Source organism: Mustela nigripes, chromosome 2 (genome assembly GCF_022355385.1).
Source record: "Mustela nigripes isolate SB6536 chromosome 2, MUSNIG.SB6536, whole genome shotgun sequence".
NCBI lineage: Eukaryota > Metazoa > Chordata > Mammalia > Carnivora > Mustelidae > Mustela > Mustela nigripes.
The window spans coordinates 46,358,329-46,380,349 of NC_081558.1; the positions used below are offsets into that span (position 1 = coordinate 46,358,329).

A 22,021-nucleotide genomic window follows, 5' to 3' on the forward strand; every position below is an offset into this window, starting at 1 on the left:
CAACAAGGTGCTCTCCTACACGTGAAGCAGCTGTCAGGCTTTACCGGGCCACCAACCAAGGTCAAGCCCTTGTCTCTGCCTCATCTACTGAGGCACAAAGAAGCAGGGTTATAATAAGGTTCCTGGCCAAATAGGCTGGCTTGCTGGAATAAAAGTTCCCACAAACTGCTCACACATCAAAGTTATCAAGTAGCTAATGGACATGAAAGCTTTATAGCAAATAAAACACATACGCATCACAGACCTTTCCTTAAAACAAAACAACACAGTGGAGAGGAACAAAAGGAGAGTGAAGCCTGCTTGAGCAGATACCAATTTATTCGACATAGTGCATGATTCAGAGCATCTGATATTCCACAATCAACAAGATTTCCTACTTCCCTATTATAAAATACTGGACACCCTGAATAGAGTTCATTCAAGGTTCTTGTTCCTCTTCTCCATCTAGAATTAAACAGGTTTCTGTGTAGTACACATTTCACATTCACCGAAGGCTTTGGGGAGAGGGGGGTGAAGGGCTTCTAACCACCCCCCCAGACCAAAGGCACTTAATGTTAAAAGATAAAGCACGGTAGAGTCACCCCACAGACATTCCTGCGTGTTCAGTGCTGAACTTGAGCACACCACCAGGGGCCCATGTGGGATTCATCCTGACAATGTAAAAGACACCGATTTCCTTGAAAACACAAAGTGCAGTATGAATATAAAGACTCATCACCACCACCTCTTCCACCATCCCATCCTTTTCTCAAAATAATACATAAGGGACCTCTTATTTTACATGATTAGTATCACCCAAGTTCACACATGGAAAAAAATAGCTAAAAAAATCATCTGTCATAAACTCTTACTATGAAACCACAATAGACTCTGATATACGCATAAACTCTGTGAGCTGGAGAAGGCCTCAGAGGTCATGCCGCGCATCCCCTCACTGGACAGAGGAGGTCACCGAGGCTCCGGAAGGTCAAGTGTGGGACCCTGAGGTCTAGCCCCAGTGGCATAGCCAGGGAAGAACACATGCCTTCCAAAGTTTCACTCAGGGTCTCCTCTACCCACATCCCCTTTCAAAGACTCTCCAAAGTAAGCACAGCAATGATCCCCAGAAATGCGCCACACAATAAAGCACGTGGGCTGACGCAGGTCAGCGATTTGGTCTCGCAAAGGGGTTCCTTTGGCCACTGGGCGGGTATGAACCCAGAGTGGGAATTCTTCACTCGAGGCTGTTCAACATTCTGAGGAAAGCCGAGGGCAGGTCAGACACAACATCTTGGATTTGGGAAGGCTCATCTCGGTTCTTAGCCCGTGGTGGGCTGACGGTCAGCAGCACAGCGGAACCCCAGGTTGGAAGCCGAGCTGTCCGGCGTGTTCTGGCTCCGAGCAGCACAGCGGTACCTGTAGCAGTAGGACTGGCCAGAGACAGAGAGAAAGGTGAGTGTTCTCCGATTCATGAAAGGGTCTCAACTGTCAGATTCATGCTATACCCAAGCAGAAGCTCTAGGGAAGGCATGACCACCGGAGACAGCACCCCCCAGCCACACACACAAAACACCCAGTCAGCACATATGTTTTGGAAAGGGCCGCACATTCAGAGTTCACCACATAAAATCCAATGTTCACCTTAGAAACTATGGTGTAAAGATGTTAGTGCCAGCATTATTTAGAACACTAAAGAAAACCCATGTAACAAGCAATGACTACAGAAGTTATGCTCATCCACATGTGAGATTACTAAGCAACCCTTAAAAGCCATGTTTTTATGTAATACTTAATGACACAGGAAATTCTCATGATTCACTGTTAAATGAAAAGTCAGAATACAAAACTGTGTGTGGTGTGATCACAAGCTATATAATTACATCTGTCAAAGAAAAAAAGACTGCAGATTCAAAATGCACAATGCAAACAATAGTTATATCTGAGCAATGGAGTTTCAAATTTCCTATGATAAGTATATATTACTTTCCTAATTTGAAAAGTTATTTTTACATTTAGAGTACATGACATTAAACCAAATAATAAAGCTAAATAGCAATTGAGAAAATATTAATTATGAACAAAATTAAGATATTATTTAATATTCAACAGAGGAGCAAAAATTAAACAGCAAGCCTAGGAAGATAAAGAGTAGAAAAGGCTGTGAAAAACATTTTTTGAAATATGTTAGTTTGAGGGGAGGGCGCCTGGATGGCTCAGTCGGTTAAGCATCTGACTCTCACTCAGGTCATGATCTCAGGGTCCTGGGATCAAGCCCCACATGGGGCTCTTGGCTCAGCGCGGAGTCTACTTCTCCCTTTCCAGCTGCCCCTCCCCTTCTTTATAGACTCTCCCTCAAATAAATAAAATCTTAAAAAAAAAAAAAAAAAAAAGAAATACATTGCTCTTGGATTAGCTATAAAGCTATACGTTACTGTATGAGAGATGTTTTATTATCTAGGAGCAGAGAACATATACATACCTGAGCACAAATACACACAGACATTGAGCGCCTAGCACATGCCAGGGATGCGAGGCACTGCAGGTGTCATTTCATTGAATCAGAACAACCCAGATAAATTAAATGGGTTATCCAAGATGACATAGTTGTTGAGGTAAGTGGAATTTGAGCCCAGCTCTGTCTGGCAGAGCTCTTGCCTCTGTAGCAAAATTCTATACTCCTAGACGGAAAGACAGCACATCTCATGCTTCTTTCCCAACCCCAATACATCTGTCCTGCAGGGACATGTCTACTTGCCTGGGTAAGAAAGCAAGACTCACCACCGGCCCCCGAAGTAGATAGTCAGTGAATAACCACAGATTACTGAATTTACATCAAAACTTGCCATATTCCCAAAACTCTTCTATCCTAGGATGGTACTTTGACACAAAATAACAGAGAATGAGAATAAAGTAGTTACGCACTGTAGCATGAGCATTAATGTTGAGATGACCCAGTGAAACTAAAGTCCCTGTTAAGGCGGCTAAAGAAACTGCACAAAGAATCACGTAGAGTAACTTTGGGACTCATGAAGGAGAGATCCTTTGTGGAGGGGAAAATAGGTCTGTCTGAAAGAGGCTGTTTTTATTTTTTCCTTAATTCTTATTCTTTTTCTCATAGAAGTTGAGTGTTTCTAATCTTCATAGAAATTATCTCTAAAACTGCCACAGAAATTGTCTGTGACAATTTCTATGTCAAAGACATAGTGGTTTGTCTTCTACAGATAGTGAAACAATAGCAACCAATTTTCTCATTTTCCCTGTGGCCAGTGAGGAATATAACATATTATCACTATTCAGGCAGAGGAAGATGAATAAAAAGTAGGCCTGAAATAATGAAAAAACTGATGGTATCTGCTACACGACCGGTGCCTGCCATGCAATGGAAGCCCTAAAATGACTAGAGGTCATCCCATAGGAGGACGCAGCAGCCTCATCCCAGAGGCGCCTGGGTGGTGCAGTCGGTTAAGCATCCAGCTCTTGGTTTCAGGGCAGATCAAGATCTCATGGGTTGGGGGATCCACCCTTACATCAGCCTCCATGCTCAGCAGGGAGTCTGCTTGAGATTCTCGCCCCCTGCCCCTCCTCCAACTCATGTACTCACACATTCTCTCTCAAATAAATAAATCTTAAAAAAAAAGAAAAGAAAAGCAGCAGCAGCAGCAGCCACCTCATCCCACATAGACCCCACTCACCCAGATGCTGTGAAGCAATAGTGCTTTGGTATTTCCAGCCTAGAATGCCAGTGGATAATTCAGGGCCCCATGGTACCAAGTGTGCATAGTGAATTCTACACTGGAGCAAAAATCGAGTTCACGGGCAGGCAAGCATCCAGACATGGACATTCTTGTTCCATAATTGTACCACACATGACAAAAAACAAACAAGCATCTCCTGATTGCCTGCTGTGCACACCCATAGAGGAAGCCTGACTGTGGGCATGGTCCTGTCCCGCTGGACATCACAGGCTGGCTGATGAAACAATGACAACACATCAGACAGCTACAAAACATGCTAGGGTTAAAAGATTCTGAGGTTTTTATTAACTCAGGTAAAGGAATGGTCCCTTGTAGAAGGCCAAAGTCTTTAGGAAAGACTTTGGAAAGACTTAGAGAAGGCAAACCTTGGCCATAGCTGGATTTACAGGATTATGGCAGTGGTCTTCGGACTTGAATCGCCTGAACAGCTTAAGAACCTACTCCTAGGCCACACACCCAAGGATTCTGACTCAGTCAACCTGGTGTGCAGTCCAAGAATTCACATTTCTGACAAGCTTCTAGGTGCTGCTGATGCTATGGGACCCAAGAGCTGCAGTTTGGGTAGAACTCGTTTATAGAATTTAGAAAGGAGGAAAGAAGGTATATTAAGTAGAGAAAACAATGACATCAGAGGCATGAAAATGGAAAAACTCAGGCAAGTTAAGGGGATAGGAAGGCCATAGCCTGATCATGTCAGAGCCCAGTTTATTTATTCATTAAATATTTGAGATGTTACAACATGCTAGATGCTATTCTGGGCATGAGGGATGAAAGGTAGAACAAGACAGAAAATCCACCTGCCATCAGAAAGCTTACATTCAACAGGGATTAGTCAGAGAACAAATAAACTGATAAATTCAAGACTGTTCCTGGGAACGGTCAGCTTGGAAGAAAGTAAAATAGGGAGAAAGGAGTGGGAGTGAGTATGTGGCTACTTTAGACAAGGCAGCCTTGAAAGGCCTCTCTGAGGTGGTGCCAGGTGAGTTGCCCAAAGATTTAGAGAACAGTAATTCCAGGCAAAAGTAATCACTGTACAAAGACAGTAAATGATAAAAAGCAGGAAACATGGGTAGATAAAACAGGATGGTGTTACATTACAGGCAATCTTCTCAACAGAAAGAATTTGGGCTTGATACAAATGGAAATCGTGACAACCATTGTGCTAATTTACTCAGCAGAAAGAGAAAAATCCAAGACTCTTCAGCTATTTAACCTTCGGCAAAGCCTTTCTGAATCTATTCCCCTGTTGATGAAATGGGGCTATTAATGAAATAATGTCAAAATGCTTTATCTCATCTTTACATAAAAAAAGTAAAGCACTGGCTACATGGAAGTTATTGTAACTGTTACTTTATAATGAACACAACAGGGGCAACTGGGTAGCTCAGTCAGTTAAGCTTCTGTCTTCAGTTCAGGTCATGATCTCAAGGTCCTGGGATCAAGCCCCACATGGGGCTCCCTGATCAGTGGGGACTCTGCTTTTCCCCCTCCCTCTGCCCTTCTCCTTGCTTGTGTGCTCTGTCTCTCTGTCAAATAAATAAAAGGAATCTTCAAAAAATATATAATGAACATAACACTCTTAATTATAGAAACTAACGCTGACTGTCTTACTGACATTTTGGGGTTAATCTGCTTCCTCACTAAAACAAAAGCATTAGCCAGCTTCCCCACAGGTCTTAACTAGCTTCTGTTGGAAAGAGAACACTGCCAGTATCTGAATGTGGATTTACAGTTGACCCTTGAACAACATGGGTTCGAACTGCACTAGGTCCATTTACATGCATTTTTTAAAAAAGATACAGTAAAGCACTGTAAAGGTATTTCCTCTTCTCCTTATAATTTTAACATTTTCTTTTCTCTAGCTTACTTTATTATAAGAATACAGTATATAATACATATACAAAATACGTGTTAATCAGCTGTTTACATTATCGATAAGGTTTACAGTATACAGAAGGTTATCAGAAAAGTTTTGGGGGAGTTAAAAGTTTTATGTGGATTTCTAATTGCATGGGGAGGTGGTGCCCCAGCTACTGCAATGTTCAAGGGCTACTTACACACAGAAGTTATTTGCTACATAAATGGGAAAGATGAGGACTATCTCTGGTAACTAAGGCATAGGACTAAGGTCTTTGTTGGATCGCATATTTCTTATGCAACTTATCTCTCAAATTAAATTAAAAAAAGATTTTAAAATAAGATGCTGCTCATATGCCACAACATTCAGGCCATAACAACTCAGAAAAATGGTGCCCGACTGGAGGACCATATTCAGAAGGATTGTGAGGCAGCTGTGACGTAAGACAGTAGGAAAGAGATCCATAACATAAAAAAGATTTTTGCCATAGCCATATTTGAATACCTTGGCACACAGAAAATAATTCCATCTAGGAGGAGAAAAGAAACAAGAATGCACTAATAAATGTGGGCAAAAAACTAAGGACAGTTTACTTAGGAAGCAGGATAAGTGGTTTTTATTGTCATTTTTATGTTTATTATTTACTTTCTGATTTTTACACATTGAATTTTTTTTTGGTAAAATAATAAAAGCTTAAAATCAGTGACAACAAAAACAGCTATTACTTTATGAGATCACAGCAGACCCTAAAACCTTCCATTAGCATAAACGACTGTGTAGAACTAAACCTTAAAAAGCAAGTCCCATCATGAGTTAAAAGGTGGGAGGTCAGGACCACCGTAAGAGAGTCAATTCACATCGTCATTCCATTTCAAATGAACTCTTTCACTCAGCAAACACTTATTAATAAGTAGTTCATTTTCAATTCCAATAATGGGCAACTAATAGAACACATAATTAAAAAGGAAAATGGCCTGATTTTAAATGTCCTCATTGCTTTTTCTTTTTTTCCAGCTCTACTTTTAGTACCCAAAATGGTTGCTAATGATGTTAGGTCTTTGAGTGGCTAAAATATGGGTCATTTTACTAATTAAGAACATGGATAGTGGGAAGGACCCATTTTAGCCCTTTTTCATCAAAATGGATAATTACTATATGAAACTGATCTCAATAACTTCACTAAGAAAGTGATCCTGGACTCAGCAACAATCCATTTAAGATAATGACTTACCAGCCTTGGGGCTCTGAAGTCAAGAGGGACAGCGAGATGGTTTTTATGAGATGAAGACTTCCAGGGATAAAGGAAAGTATAGCTCATTGTGAAAAAAATCATTATGTAAAATCACACAGCAGAAGCCGGGGTTCTCAATTTCACATCCATTGCTCTTGCTACTGACACTACATCAACTCCTTTCTTAGTAATCTTGATGTAAAATGGAAGGAAGGTGAGGATTTCCTTCATGTTATAGGTTGGGTTAAAGATCCCACAGGGATTAGTCTAACAGTATTCAAGAACAACAGCTAGTATTTCTTGAGTACTTACTGTATGAAATGTTCTAAGAAATTCACATGTATTGGCTCACTTCATCCTCCCAATAATCATCTGAGGTAAGTATTAGCATTTGCACTGTATACATACAAAAACCTGAGGCACAGAGATGATGCTAACAGTGTGCCTAGGGTCACCTTCTATAGGCAGTGGATCCACGATTACAACTTTTTTGATCCCATTTCAGAGTCTGGGCTCTTAACCCAATGCCATGTTGTCGCCAGTTTTTCTTCCTGTGCTCTCTTCTCATTATTGAAGCTGTACTTGGGATAGACTTTAAACAAGTTACAAGTAACCATCAGAGCTTATGTTAGTCATGCAAGCTAGTCCTGGTCCATGATCAAAAGTTAAGTCACCTTTCAAGCAAGGTGATTCTTTTCAAAATGAATTACATTTTTTCCTTTATATAGATTTCCTTTCTTTTACTGTTTTTACCTATGCTACAAAAATCATTTCAAGGATTCTGCCTCTCTAGTTAGTTCATTAGTTCACTCCTTATTAAAAAAAACAAAACAGGGGCGCCTGGGTGGCTCAGTGGGTTAAAGCCTCTGCCTTCGGCTCAGGTCATGATCCCAGCGTCCTGGGATCGAGCCCAGCATCGGGCTCTCTGCTCTGCGGGGAGCCTGCTTCCTCCTCTCTCTCTGCCTGCCTCTCTACCTAATTGTGATCTCTGTCTGTCAAATAAATAAAATCTTTAAAAAACAAACAAACAAACAAACAAAACAAAACAAAACAAAAACCTGAAATACCAGCCTGATGTTAAATACCTACATCATCTGCAACTAGCTTGATGAAGATCCTAGAGCTAATGTTCTTTTCTGGAAAATCCTATGGATCCCACAGTTTTATTACTCTGCTATTCTTTCTTCTGGAATACTCTCTTCATCACTCTGGGCATGACTAAATGTTTTAATTTAGCAGATTAAGAAAAGCTAAAGATGCATAATATAAGCTCTAAATGAACCCTGAAAATTTTAAAACAAAGAGTTTTAGGTAATAAGCCAAAGGACAGAAAATGGAGTGATAAAAGATGCTTAACTAAAGAAGTGAGAGAAAAGGAAACAAAGAACAGATGAGACAAAAACGACTACAAATATCAAGATGTCAAATTTAAACTCAGCAATATCAACAACCACATTAAGTGTATATGGTACAAACAGCCAATGGAAAGGCAGCGATTATGCCAATAAATTCAACAACTCAGTTGAAATGAACAAATTCCTTAAAAGACACAAACTCCCAGAGCTTAATCAAGAAGAAAGAGATATTTGCATAACCCTGTTAACTAAATTAAACTTATGGTTACCACTCTACTCCTAAATGGTTTCCTTGGGAGAATTCTACCAAGCATTTAAGTAAGAAATACTGCTAATTCTACATGAACTGTTCCAGAAAATTCAAGAGGAGGGAATATTTCCCAATTCAATATCTAAACACAGCAATACAATGATACCAAAACTAGATAAGAAAACAACAGACCAATATCCATCATGAGTGTATATGCAAAAATGCTCAATATTTTAACAAACTGAATCCAAAACATATAAAAAGGTTAATACATAATAACTAAACAAGCACAGTCTTGGAAGGCAAAAATGGTTTAACATTTGAAAACTGAAAATCTATGAGTGTAATTTACCATATTGAAAGACTGAAAAAGAAAAACCATACAAACATCTCAACAGCTGCAGAAAAGGCATCCAGCAAATTTACATCCATTTCTGATAAAAATCACAAAAAGCTAGGAATAGAAGGAAACTTCCTTGGACTTACAAAGAACATCTCCAAGAACACTACAGCTAATATACCTGATTTTTAAAAAATGTTTAACCCCTTATGATCAAAAATGAGGTAAGAATGTCTGTTCTTACCATTCATATTCAATACTATATTAGACATTCTAGCCAATGCAACAGAGCAAGAAAAAGTAGTTAAAAATATTTTAAAGGAAGTAGAATTGTCTATATTCACAGATGCTATAACCACCAATGTAGAAAACCCAAAAGAAGTTACAAAAACATTACTAGTATAGCTGAATTTACAAAGATCACAGAACACAAGATAAGCCAATTAGATCATGTAAATGTATTTATTAATAACATATATTAGGTTAAAAGATATTTTAAAAGAATAAGCTGGGAAGCTTATGAAAATACAGATTCAAAATAAGCAAAAAATATGAAATGTTAAGGTAAACACGTTCATATGCACAACAATGGAATACTTTTAGTGTCCATGCTTAAAATGTTTTTTATAAGCATCATTTTCTCTATTTTCTTGAGGAAAACTCTTCTGGTCCTCAAATCTTACAGAGTAGGGGCACCTGGGTGGCTCAGTGGGTTAAGCTGCTGCCTTCGGCTCAGGTCATGATCTCAGGGTCCTGGGATCGAGTCCCGCATCGGGCTCTCTGCTCAGCAGGGAGCCTGCTTCCTCCTCTCTCTCTGCCTGCCTCTCTGCCTACTTGTGATCTCTCTCTGTCAAATAAATAAATAAAATCTTTAAAAAAAATAAAAAATAATCTTACAGAGTAAATGGATTCTCAATTTTTTTTTAAAGATTTTATTTATTTATTTGACAGAGAGAGAAATTACAAGTAGGCAGAAAGGCAGGCATAGAGAGAGAGAGAGGGAGAAACAGGCTCCCCGCTGAGCAGAGAGGCCAATGCGGGGCTCGATCCCGGGACCCTGAGATCATGACCTGAGCTGAAGGCAGATGCTTAACCCACTGAGCCACCCAGGCGCCCCTGGATTCTCAATTTTTAAAAGTGTCATATGTCAGAAACACAACTGGTGGTAATTAAAGTTGTGATATACTATTCTGCAAAAAGAAATTTACCTGTTTTTCATGGAAGTCTACTTCCCTAGCAAAAGTCTATTTCCCTAGCTAAAGACTGATATGTATGTGAACATTTAAAAGTGCTGGGATGGGACACCTGGATGGCTTAGTCATTAAGCGTCTGCCTGGTCCTGGGATCGAGGCCCACATCAGACTCCCTGCTCGTGGGAGGCCTGCTTCTCCCTCTCTCACTCCCCCTGCTTGTGTTCCTTCTCTCTCTGTCAAATAAATAAAAAAAATCTTAAAAAAAAAAAACAAACTTTAAAAGTACCAGGATGATCTAGGGCAATGCTTTTAATTTCAAATTAAAATTAGAATTGTAAAGATAAATTTGCCTACATCTTATCATAAATGTGGATGTAAAGCATAAAGTAAACTCAAATATAAACTTCCACTTAAATAACGGGATTTAAAAATTTATTTTTTTTATTTCTTTAAAAAATATTTTATTTATTTATTTATTTGACAGACAGAGATCACACGTAGGCAGAGAGGCAGGCAGAGAGGGAGAGGAGGAAGCAGGCTCCCCGCCAGGCAGAGAGCCCGACATGGGGCTCGATCCCAGGACCCTGGGATCATGACCCGAGCCGAAGGCAGAGGCTTTAACCCACTGAGCCACCCAGGCGCCCGTGGATTTAAAAATTTTTTAAAAATATTTTATTTATTGGGGTGCCTGGGTGGCTCAGTGGGTTAATGCCTCTGCCTTACCTCAGGTCATGATCCCAGGATCCTAGGATGGAGCCCTACATCGGGCTCTCTGCTCAGCAGGGAGCCTGCTTCCCCCTCCCCTCGCTCTGCCTGCCTCTCTGCCTACTTGTGATCTCTGTCTGTCAAATAAATAAAAAAGACAGACAGAGATCACAAGTAGGCAGAGAGGCAGGCAGAGCGAGGGGAGGGGGAAGCAGGCTCCCTGCTGAGCAGAGAGCCCCATGCGGGGCTCCATCCCAGGACCATAGGATCAAGACCTGAGCTCAAGGCAGAGGCATTAACCCACTGAGCCACCCAGGCACCCCGGGATTGAAATTTTTAAGAAATACAGAAGACACACACATTCTCTACAAAGATTCTCTTTAGACCAGTGGTTTCCAATTTTTGCAGTATATTTTCATCCCCGAGACCCTTAATATCCTGATGCCCAGGCCATACTCCAGAGAAATCAAAATGAGATGAGGGGAGAATAGGCACTGGTCTTTTATACAGATCCCAGATGATTCTAATGTGCAATAAAGTTTGAAAACCACTGTCTTAATGTAAAATTTGATAACACACCCACTGTCAAATTAGTCACTTAATTTGAAGCTCCTATAGGTTGTTTTAAGTCTCTAACTGCCTGGTCTAACTGAATTACCATGGAAAACTTCTCGTAATAACCATCTGCAAAATGCCATCTTTGCATAGGGATAGAAAGAAGCTGAAGTGTTAAAGATACTAAAAATACATGATTTAAAGAAAAAAGGGAGAGGTGGTACTCAATTTCCAAACTCCTCAAAAATTTTACTCATGAAACACCAACTCACACTGATTACCCAAGAACAACCAGTTCTGACACTGAAATCAACCCAAAGAGCAGACACACTTTGAGACTGATGCTTATTTCATAAACCACATACATTATACCTAGAACATTCGTGATGTTTCCATCCTAGTATACCGTAATCCACCCTCCTCTTCCAACTCTCATCTTAACCTCAACAGAGGAGCCGAAATTTACAGAAATCTCAAATAAATGAAGGGTGTACTTCCAGACAGACATGCTGGAAAGAGTACACAGCCACCCTGGTTTATGGGACAACAAAGGTCTCTCAAAGGGTCAAGATTTAACAGATGAAAATTGGTTAACAAGAGATCATTCGCAACCTCTGCTTCTTTTCCCCATGCCCCATATCCAAATCTGAAAAGATGTCTTTTGTTTTGTTTTGTTTTGCTTTGTTTTACTTTGATGAGGGTAGGTATGTATTAGCAGAAGTGAATGAGGGGTATTTTAGGGCTAATGTTTACACTGGAGTTTAATGACTTGACTTACCTTATGGCACATGTAGGATCCACCTTTCTTTACCCGGTCTTTTCCAGAAGGGGGGCCTTTCTGTGGATGAAGAGGATGCATCAGTCCAGAAAGCACAGATGTTCCTCATCAATTGGCAGAGAGTTCATTTTAGTCCAACTAGTTCTTTCATATCTGCCTTTACTCTCTCCATGTTTTTCTGCCCCTGGGCCCTGAATCTGCACCCGTACACCCTTCCAAATGCCCACCTCTCCAAATCTTACCCAGGCTATATATGGTCCGCCTCAGGTTTCCACTTTGGTGAAATCTTTCAGACTACAGCAACAATCCCCCTTCTAAACCTGGTAATAGCATTTCTCACCTAGATGACTAATAAGCGGCTTGGCAGCACTCTGATATCACCTTCTCACACTGATAAGCAAGTTTATGCTGCATAACAACTGGCTTGTTTAAGTGGACTGGCTCACCTTCTGAATTATGTTTTTGTAATCCCACTGTGCAGCACCTATTCAACCCTTTGTTGACTGAAGGATTTTGCTTTCTATCTTTAAAAAAAATGGGGGTCAGGTTGATGGAGGTATAATTTACATACAATGAACTTTAATCTTTTTAATGCTTTGTAAATGCACACATTTGATGAGTTTTGACAAATGTATAGGCCTGTAACCACTACCACAATCAAGATACAGAATACAGTTCATCCTTTTCAAAACAAGTTACATAGTGCTGCTATGAACCAAGCGTGGATGCGAATATTAACCCATGTAATCTCCATAACTTCCTTTTTTTTCTTTAAGAATTTATTTTACTTTTAAGATTTTATTTATTTATTTGACAGACAAGAGAATACAAGTAGGCAGAGAGGCAGGCAGAGAGAGGTGGGGAAGCAGGCTCCCTGCTGAGCAGAAAGCCCGATGCGGGGCTTGATCCCAAGGACCCTGGGATCATGACCTGAGCCGAAAGAAGAGGCTTTCACCCACTGAGCCACCCAGGCGCTCCTAACATTTTATTTTTAAGTAATCTCTACATCCAGTATGTGGCCTGAACTCACAGCCCCGAGGTCAAGAGTCACGTGCTCCACCCACTGAGACAGCCAGGCACCCCTCTCCATTCCAATTTCTAAAGTAAGATAAGCAAGTGGCAGAATAAGGATTCACACCCAGGCATTCTGGCTCCAGTCCATTATGCTACCCATTTAGAGACCAGGAATGTAGAAAATTGGGCAATGCCGACAAGGGGACCAGAAGCAACTGTGGCTACCACCATAACGGAAACTGAAGCCTGAAACAGGCAGCCAAGATGCAAGACTCTTTTTTCTAGGGAGGGCTTTCGATAAAAGTGTACTGGAAATGAACATCCTAAAACTTTAGTTACCAGCATAAGGGCCTCAACATCAGATGAGTCATGCAAAGAACATCTGAGAAGTACCAATAGCCTCCTACAAACCAGAACCACATATGGCAAGTTTGAGGGCTTACAAGGACCTTTTTTTTTTTTTTTTTGCTTTTCCTTTGTTAGGCAAAAAGTCAATTAATCATGCAGCTGCCTGCTTTTTATCTCCTGAAAATGAGACAAGTTCGAACAATGACGCCTATCTTAGTTTTCTTTTTCTTGTCAACTACCTAGAGTCAAGGGCTCAGACTAAGTGGCAGAGCCATGTTTTCTCCAAGCCTGGCGAACACACTGACCTGCAAATGTCAACTATGTGGGCAGAAGTTCATGCTTTCTAAGCACTTCCAGGTCTTTAGAAAGGGTCACAGGCCACGCCACTGACTATTCTTCATTCCATGGCAGGGCCCCCATATTTCCATGGCCTTAAATGCTTAATGCTATGCTAATAAACTTTCAGTGGTTAGAAATGGGCAAACTATAAGTGAGAAAAGCTACCTGCGGGAATAATGACGGCCAGCGCAGCCTTCTTCCCAGGTGTGTCTGGAACCTGGCAGACACTGCATTACAATCTTCTCTATTATTGTAGAGAATCTGGAGCTGTAAGGAACACACTGCTGTCTGTGGAGCTACCCTACATAATGGCCACTGTCTCCTACCCGAACTTTCTCGCTGAGGAGGTTTTGCCGCACACTCACTGCTTCCTTCAGGTGGCTCTCTGTGTGCTGGGTTACAATGACCCAAATGACAGCTTAAACTCTGACCAGAGTATCTGATATCATGCAAGATTAAATTCTTTTCTTAGGTTACATCTAAGGACAAGAAGGAGCAGACTTGCCAATAAGAATGAGTGAGAACAAAATCAGTCCCTTTCATCACCATCTCCAAGGAAGTGAGCCTGCAGTCAATAAATACGACAGCCATCAAAGGGACATGACCACTAATAAGAGTCATCCTGTATCAACATAACTACAGCAATGAATGCCGGCCTCAACTGAGGTGACTGCTCAGATGATTCTTGTAAATAAAACTGTTTTTGCCAAAAAACAACACAATGTAGGATCAGCTCTGACTGTTTGAAATGCTTACCACTTTGCAAAACCAACCAAACAAAACCAAAACAAAACCAAAAAAACAAACCCAAAACACAGAAAAATTACTAGGGAGGGTGTAGCAGTTTGAATAGTGTCCCCCCAGAATTGTCACTCACTTAGGGCCTCAGAATGTGAACTTATTTAGAAACAGGGACTTTGGAGATTGGTAATTTTCATAATTTAGGGTAAGGTCGTACAATATCATGATGAGCCCTAAATGCAATGACTGGCGCCCTTGTCACAGGAGGAGAGGACACAAAGAGACACCTAGAGGAGGCCATGTGAGGATGGAGGCAGAGACTGGTGTGACACAGCTACCAGGCGAGGGTTCCCAGGACCTGCCAGAAGTTGGGTTCTCCCCTAGAGATGCAAGTGGGAGGATGGTCCTTTTGGAACCTTGATTTCAGCCTTGACTCCAGAATTGTGAGAATAAATGTCTGTTGTTTCAACCACCAAGTGTGTAGTGATTTATTACAGTAGCCCTAGGACACCAGTACAAAGAGGAAATGTCCTCCTTTCTATTTGATAAAGAAAGGATCGATACATCAATATTTAAATTGTCTCTCATGATCAAGTTTGTGAATGCAGGTTAATAAGACCACTTAGGAAACTACCAACACTAGTGTCTGAGTGCCTCGTATTTCTGCCTCTTACCCTCACAAGAATAGAGGCTGCAGTGTCCCAACACTTCTACTGCCTACATTAAGAATCTAAGTAAAAAACCACACACAGGGATTCCACCCAGAAACTGACAAGGACCCAAGTGACTGTTATCTCCCAAGGGACTATCACCCAGACCTGCTCTCCTCCCAGATACCAAAATTTTAACGCCTCTAATGCTTGCAAAGAACAGAAAAAAACAAACAAACAAAATATGCAAGTTTCTAAATGTCTGCCCCAATAATCTCAAAAGGCCAGGAAGCAGCTAAGGATCTCAGGAAAAGAGATAAAGAAGCAGTGCTCTGAGTGTTAGTGCAGGGAAATACACCCCCATTTAAAACACCTGGAAAGGCATAAAAGTTGTCAACAATGAAAAACCCACACAAGACACCACAGAACCCTCATCAGTAAGACTGACTTGTTGGATGAGAAATAAGTCCGCAGGAAGGACGGTGGCCAGCCTGTTCAAAGCTCCAAGGATATATTTCACAGGAGCATTAACAATAACATTTTGTGTAGTCAAGAGAGATACTACCCTTCCTCTCCTTTGCACACCCAACATGATGACAAGGAAAGCAACAGAAGGGAGAGAAAATCTGACTCTTCCTCAGTCAGCAAAAAGTAAAAAAGCACTGCTGTTAAACATATTGCTTGATAACATTCCACAGTGTGGAATACTACATGGCTGTTAAAAAGAATGAGGTACATTGAAGAAAATATAAGGCACTTCTGTCAGAATATACTGCACTATCATTTTTGCTTAGACAATAATATGGAATCAAGCATTTATTCTGCTTTTCTTATACACTGTGTCCCAGTGGGGAGTTAGTTACCTGGAACGAGCGGCTGGCCCTGGGGAACAGGAGGGCGCCACAAGGGCTGCTCCTCACGGGTAATGCACTCATCCGATTTTCTTTCTCATTCTATTTGATGCACTGTTTGATTTACCTCGGGGCTTGCCTTGTGACCCAGGGATTATTTAGCAGTGTGCTGTTAGTTTCCAAGTGTTCAGAGACTTTCCTATTTTGTTTCTATTCTTGATTTCTAGTATGATTCCATTGTGGTTGGAGAGCATACTGTGTACAACTATAACTTTTAAAAATGTACTGAGGTTTATTTAATGGCCTCAGATATGTTCTCCTTTGGTACACATTCCATGAGTTCTCGAAGGGATATTCTGCTGCTGTTGGAACAGGACCTGATTAGGTCCTGTTCATTGGTGGTATCATGGAGTTCTCTTAGATCCTTACTGATTGTCTATGTAATTATACTTTCAATTGTTGATAAAGAGGTGTGAAAGTTTCCAACTACAATTGTGGATTGGTCTATTTCTCCTTTGAATTCTTTGTTAAATTAGTTTTTGCTTCACATGTCTCAGCTGTATTCATTGGTGCATGCATATTTAGTATTAATATGTCCTTTTGTTGGATTACCCATTCTATCATTACAGAATGTCCTTTGCTGACTCTGGCAAATTGCTTTGCTTTGAGGTCTACTTTAATATGTGATATTAATACAGCCATGCCTGCTTTCTTTTGATTAATGTTCGTACATCTCTTTTCCCATCATTTTGTTTTCAATCCTCTTATTTCATTATATTTGAAATGAGTATATTTTGTAGACTGTCTATAGTCAGGTTTTATTTTCAATTTACATGGCCAATCTAACTTTTAATTGATATACTTAGAGCATGTGCTTTTAATGAAATCATTGATAAGTTGGGACTTAAGTCTGTCATTTTCTTGTTTTCTGTCTATTCTCTTTGATTTTGTTTCTGTTTGCTTTTTTCTCCCTTCCTGGGGATTACCCAAACATTTTTGTTAAGAAATCCATTTTTATTTACCTATAGAGTCTGAAGTTTACACATATATATATATGTATGTATATTCCCACAGTTTTATACAGAGATCACAGTTTTTTATATATAGATCACAGATTTATATGTAGATCACAGTTTATATATTCTCACCTATATCTATATTATATATAGATATATAATATAGAAACATTAATATATATAACTGTGATGATAAAACATCAGAGTCTACTGGTGTTATTTTACCAGTTCTAGCGTGGTACAGAACACTTATCTCCTTTTATATACCTTAAGGCTCCCAGGTTTATAATGTAATTGGAGGAAAGACATCCTCTAAATATATTTAGAAACACATCAGACAATGTTATAATTTCTGCTTCAACCATCAAACAAATTTTTTTAAAAATTGAGAGATTACATTTAAAGATATCATGCCGTTTCTTCTGGCCTTTATTAGTGTCCACTGTCATTCATACTGGTTTTTTCTCTATAGCCAAGATGTTCTTTTCTCTGCCTTCTTTTAAGATTTGTCTGTCTTTTATTTGCAGAAGTTTAATTATGTGTCTTGGTATGGATTTCAATGGGACAGTGCTGTCTGGGGTTCACTTAACCTCTTGAAGTTATAGGATTAAGTCTTTCTCCAAATCTGGGACTGGTCAGCCATTACTCCTTTGGGTATCCCCTTAGGACATCCCCCTTCTCTCCTCCTCCAGGGCTCCCAGAACACAAATGTTATGGTCAGATGGGTCCCTGAGGCTCTATTCATTCATTCATTTATTTTCTATTTTTTCCTCTGTTGTTCACATGGGATCATTTCTTTTGTTCTAGTTTCCAGTTCACTGATTTGTTGTTGTTGTTCAGTCCTTTCCATTCTACTTTTGAGCCCATTCCCAAAGCATTTATTTTAGTTATTCTATTTTTCATTTGGTTCTCATCTATATCTCATTTCTTTTCTGAAACTTCCTTTTTTTTTTTTTTTAATTTGTTTCAAACATATTCATAACTGCTGGCTGGAGAATCTTTATCATAGCTGCATTAAAATCTTAGGTGGATAATTCTAATACAATACCTCCGTCATCTCAGTGTTAGCATCCATTGTTCCTTTCATTTTGTTTGCTAACTTCCTGGTTCTTGGTATGATAAGTGATCATTCAATTGAAACCTGAATACATTTTTATTATGTTACAAGACTCTGGATCTCATTTAACCCTGTTTTAGTTGGCTTTCTGTGACCTCGAAGGCAGGGGAAGAGAGGGAGCTATCTTCTTACCAGGTGAAAGCAGTAATCCAGGTTCCCCACTTGGCCTCCCCTGACACCTCAGGAGGGACTCTTGTTACTTGCTCCTGCATGGAGGTGAGAGCTCTGGCTCCCCACACAGACTCCACTTACACCCCTGCTGTCATAACTGCTTAGCAGTGATGAAAGGCCTTGCTCCCTACTTTACCTTCTCTGCTACCACCCTGGCAGGGGTATTATGGCACCTCAAACACAGCTTCATGAGGGTACAAATCTAGGCTCCCCACTTGGCCTTTGCAGGCTTGGTTGAGGACATAGTTTTTTCAGCACTTGGGATATATCAGTCTAGCATCTTCTGGCTTCCATTGTTTCTGATGAGAAATCAACCATAATCACATTATTGTTGCCCATGTGTGATAAGATGTTTTTCTCTGTTTCTCAACAGTATGACTACGAATTGTCTTGGTGTGTTCTTCTATTTATCCTATTTGAAGTTATTTGAACTTTTTAGATGTCTGTAGATAACTTTCATTAAATCTGGTATTTAAATAATTTCTTCAAAAATGTTTTCCCCTTGGGGTGCCTGGGTGACTCAATCAGTTAAGTGTTTGACTCCTTCTTGATCTCAGCTCAGGTCGTATTGATTTGACTTCAAGTTCACTGATTCCTTCTTCTATTTCTAATCTATTGAGTTATCTGGGGGAATTTTTTCTTTTTTTTTTTTTAAGATTTATTTTATTTATTTATTTGACAGAGGAGAGAGACCAAAAGTAGGCAGAGAGACAGGCAGAGAGAGAAGGGGAAGCAGGCTCCTTGCTGAGCAGAGACCCCCAATGTGGGGCTCAATCCCAGGACCCTGAGATCATGACCTGAGCCGAAGGCAGAGGCTTAAGCCACTGAGCCACCCAGGCACCCCAATCTGGGGGAATCTTATTTCACTTGTTATATCTTTCACTTCTAGAAGTTTCACTTGATTCTTTTTTTATCATTTTAATCTGTTTATTAGGATTCTCTGTTGACAGACATCATATTTCCTACTATTTCTTTGAATATATTTTCCTTTATTTCTTTAAATATAACAGCTGTTTTAAAGTCTTTGTTAAATCCAACACGTGGACGTACTCAGAGTCAGTTTCTGTTTAACTAATCTTTTTCCTTGTATGGGTCACACTTTATTTCATTTGCATGTTTAATCCTTTTTAGGTGAAAAATAGACATTTAACTTATTTGCTCACATATGCACACAGCTAGTTGCTCTACATTTGATTGAACCATGACTGGCAAGTGTTAACAGATGCTGAAGCTGAGTTATGGGTACATTCTCTCTGCTCTACTTATTACCATTTCCATAATAAAGTCCTTAAAAAAAAACCATATATTCATATATGCTAACATATACATAGACTCCCTTTATAAAGGGAGTCATTAAAGAACTATTAATGTTGCCTGAGAGGAAAGAAGCATTTGGGACACAAGGATAGAAGTTGTATAACTTCTGAAATCCACATTCACAAATTATTCATTTTTTAATGAGAAACAAAGGGGGGGAACATTTAGTACAATAATAAATAAGATGCTCTGGCAGGTATTGGTTCCATTTCACTGACAGAGATAACACTGATTATTAAAGCCTAAAAGTACCTTTTATTTTGTATCCACCATCTCCTCATTATAATCAATTTTTAATACTAAATAGCACAATACATTTTTTAAAGCAGGACTAAGAGTTAGCCTCTGAAAAAGGCTTACACACCTTATCAGAGCCTTTCCTTTTTACAATCATCATCCTTTTAGGAACCAAGTGAGTTAGGTACCGCTCCCATGGTATTCAGATGCTAGCTGACTGTTAGTTAGCCTTTCAACTATTGTCAGAGTGTGGGCACATTTGGAAAGACCTTTCAGTTTAAAACTAACAAGCCTCTTCTTTTTAACACTGAAGGTAATCAGAGCTGAGCAGAAAAGTTGGGAGCAGTGGATTTACTCTTGGCTGGCAAAATCTACGTTGTTCAAAATCAGAAAACGCTTTTGAGATCATCTAGTTCCGAAGCTCCCTGTCTGAGCCCTTTGGAACTGAGAAAACAGAAATGGGATCTCTTGATCAAGTCAAGATTTCAAGAAGACTCTTTTAGAGACCTCATAAAATTATCAATGAAAAAACTGGTCTGGATAACCCAAACAGGTATTTTTTAAGGCTCTCTCTCTTTCTGGTCTTACCAGCACTATCAACATTATTTCCCATCACCACCCCCCAGAACAATGAGGTTCTCATGTTCCCTGAAATGACACTAGATTCTTTTTGCAGAATATGCCATTAAACTTCTATTTATCTTGTAAGATCCACCTCAAGTATTATCTCTTAATGAAGAGCATTAGATATGCAGTCAGACAACCTGCCTGGGTCTAAGTCACAGCTCTGACCTTGACTGTGAAACTAGTTTAAGTCTGGTAAGGCAACCCTTCTACATCCCAGGTTCTTCCCCAGCAAAATGGAGATGATAGAGATGATAACAGTATCTATTTCATTGAATTGATGTGGGGATTAAATAAGATAATGCACAAAAAGTACTTAGCAAGTAATAAATGACAAATGTGCAGTTGTTGTTATAACTATTATACAATATTAGTTCATGACTAATTCAGGTTTCTCAAAAGTACCCCTAAACTTAATAATCCAGGGGGGAATGTAATTTCTAAAGAAATTCCAAAATCAAGGAGATCACTTGATCCAATTTTTCAAAGGTCAAACCCCCAAAGGGAGTCCAACTTCTAATAAAATAGCTGACATGTTAATAACCATGTAGAAGGAAAACAGACTATCCTATTTTACAATGAGATTTGCACAGCGAGTCACTGTGTGCAGAAGTCACCGCAGCATTACACTCAGCAGAATGTGAACACTTTCAAATGGTAAAACCAACACAAAAACATTTTGGGAGCCACAGAAAGAGTGGAGTGAACCTCACCTCAAAAAGTATTTAAAATTAGCTTTTGAAAACGTGATTTGCCTCTGCACTACTTTCTCTCCCCCTGCCTGGTCCAAAAGATACTATAAATACCTGAGTAGAAAACTGAAATTCATTATTTTCAATTTGACAACAGCAGCTAGCCTGTACTTAGTATCATTCCTGAGAAGACCCAGTAACACTAAATATCTTAAAGTGCTTTATATACTGTGTTTTTGTCTGCAGATTAAATCCTGCTTCAAACCAACTAATGATACTAATGACAGCTTTGAAAAAGCAATGGACATCCAGTGAAGGAATGAATCAGAAAAGGTCATACATAACTACTCCTCAGTGAGTCTCCTCCATTTTACCATACTCTCCCCCTGTGCTCATGCTAGACTCCTCAGGAGTAATTCTGGATTCCTAGCTCTCCCTAAACCCCACCCCCAGCTGATCTGATTAGCTCTATCTCCAAAGCAGGTCTCTAACTGATATTAGCCATCATCTCCATGGTAACCAGTCTGGTCCCAACCACCATTTCTCACCTGGACCACTACAATGGCCTCATAATGGGTCTTGCAGTTTCCTACATGGTATCTAATTAGAGCAAAATAATATTGGTAGAATAGGGGCGCTTGGGTGGCTCAGCTGGTTAACTGGCTGCCTTCAGCTCAGGTCATGATCCCATCCTGGGACTGAGACCCTTATTGGGCTCCTAGCTCAGCAGAGAGTCTGCTTCTTCCTCTCCCTCTGTTTGCTGCTCTGTCTACTTGTGCTCTCTCTGTATCTCTCTGTCAAATTAATAAATAAAATCTTAAAAAAAATAATATTGGTAGAATTGATAAAAGACTATGCCATGGTGAAAGAAACTGGACCAAAAAGAGTATGTACTTTATTATCCC

The 22,021-nt window shown here is 39.8% G+C and overlaps 1 protein-coding gene across 2 annotated transcripts in view; it reads right to left on the minus strand.

Moving 5' to 3' along the window:
• Positions 1-300: 300 nt before the first annotated feature.
• Positions 301-22,021, minus strand: part of SUMF1 (sulfatase modifying factor 1) — a 105,082-nt gene continuing 83,361 nt past the window's right edge. The window contains exons 8-9 of one of the 2 annotated variants that reach the window (XM_059390199.1): positions 12,000-12,059; positions 301-1,409 (exon numbers count right to left, since the gene is read on the minus strand). In XM_059390199.1, the coding sequence (XP_059246182.1) occupies positions 1,299-1,409; positions 12,000-12,059 (171 nt within the window). In that variant the 3' untranslated portion in view covers positions 301-1,298. The remainder of the gene's footprint in view (positions 1,410-11,999; positions 12,060-22,021) is intronic. The other variant, XM_059390200.1, reaches the window with a different exon arrangement.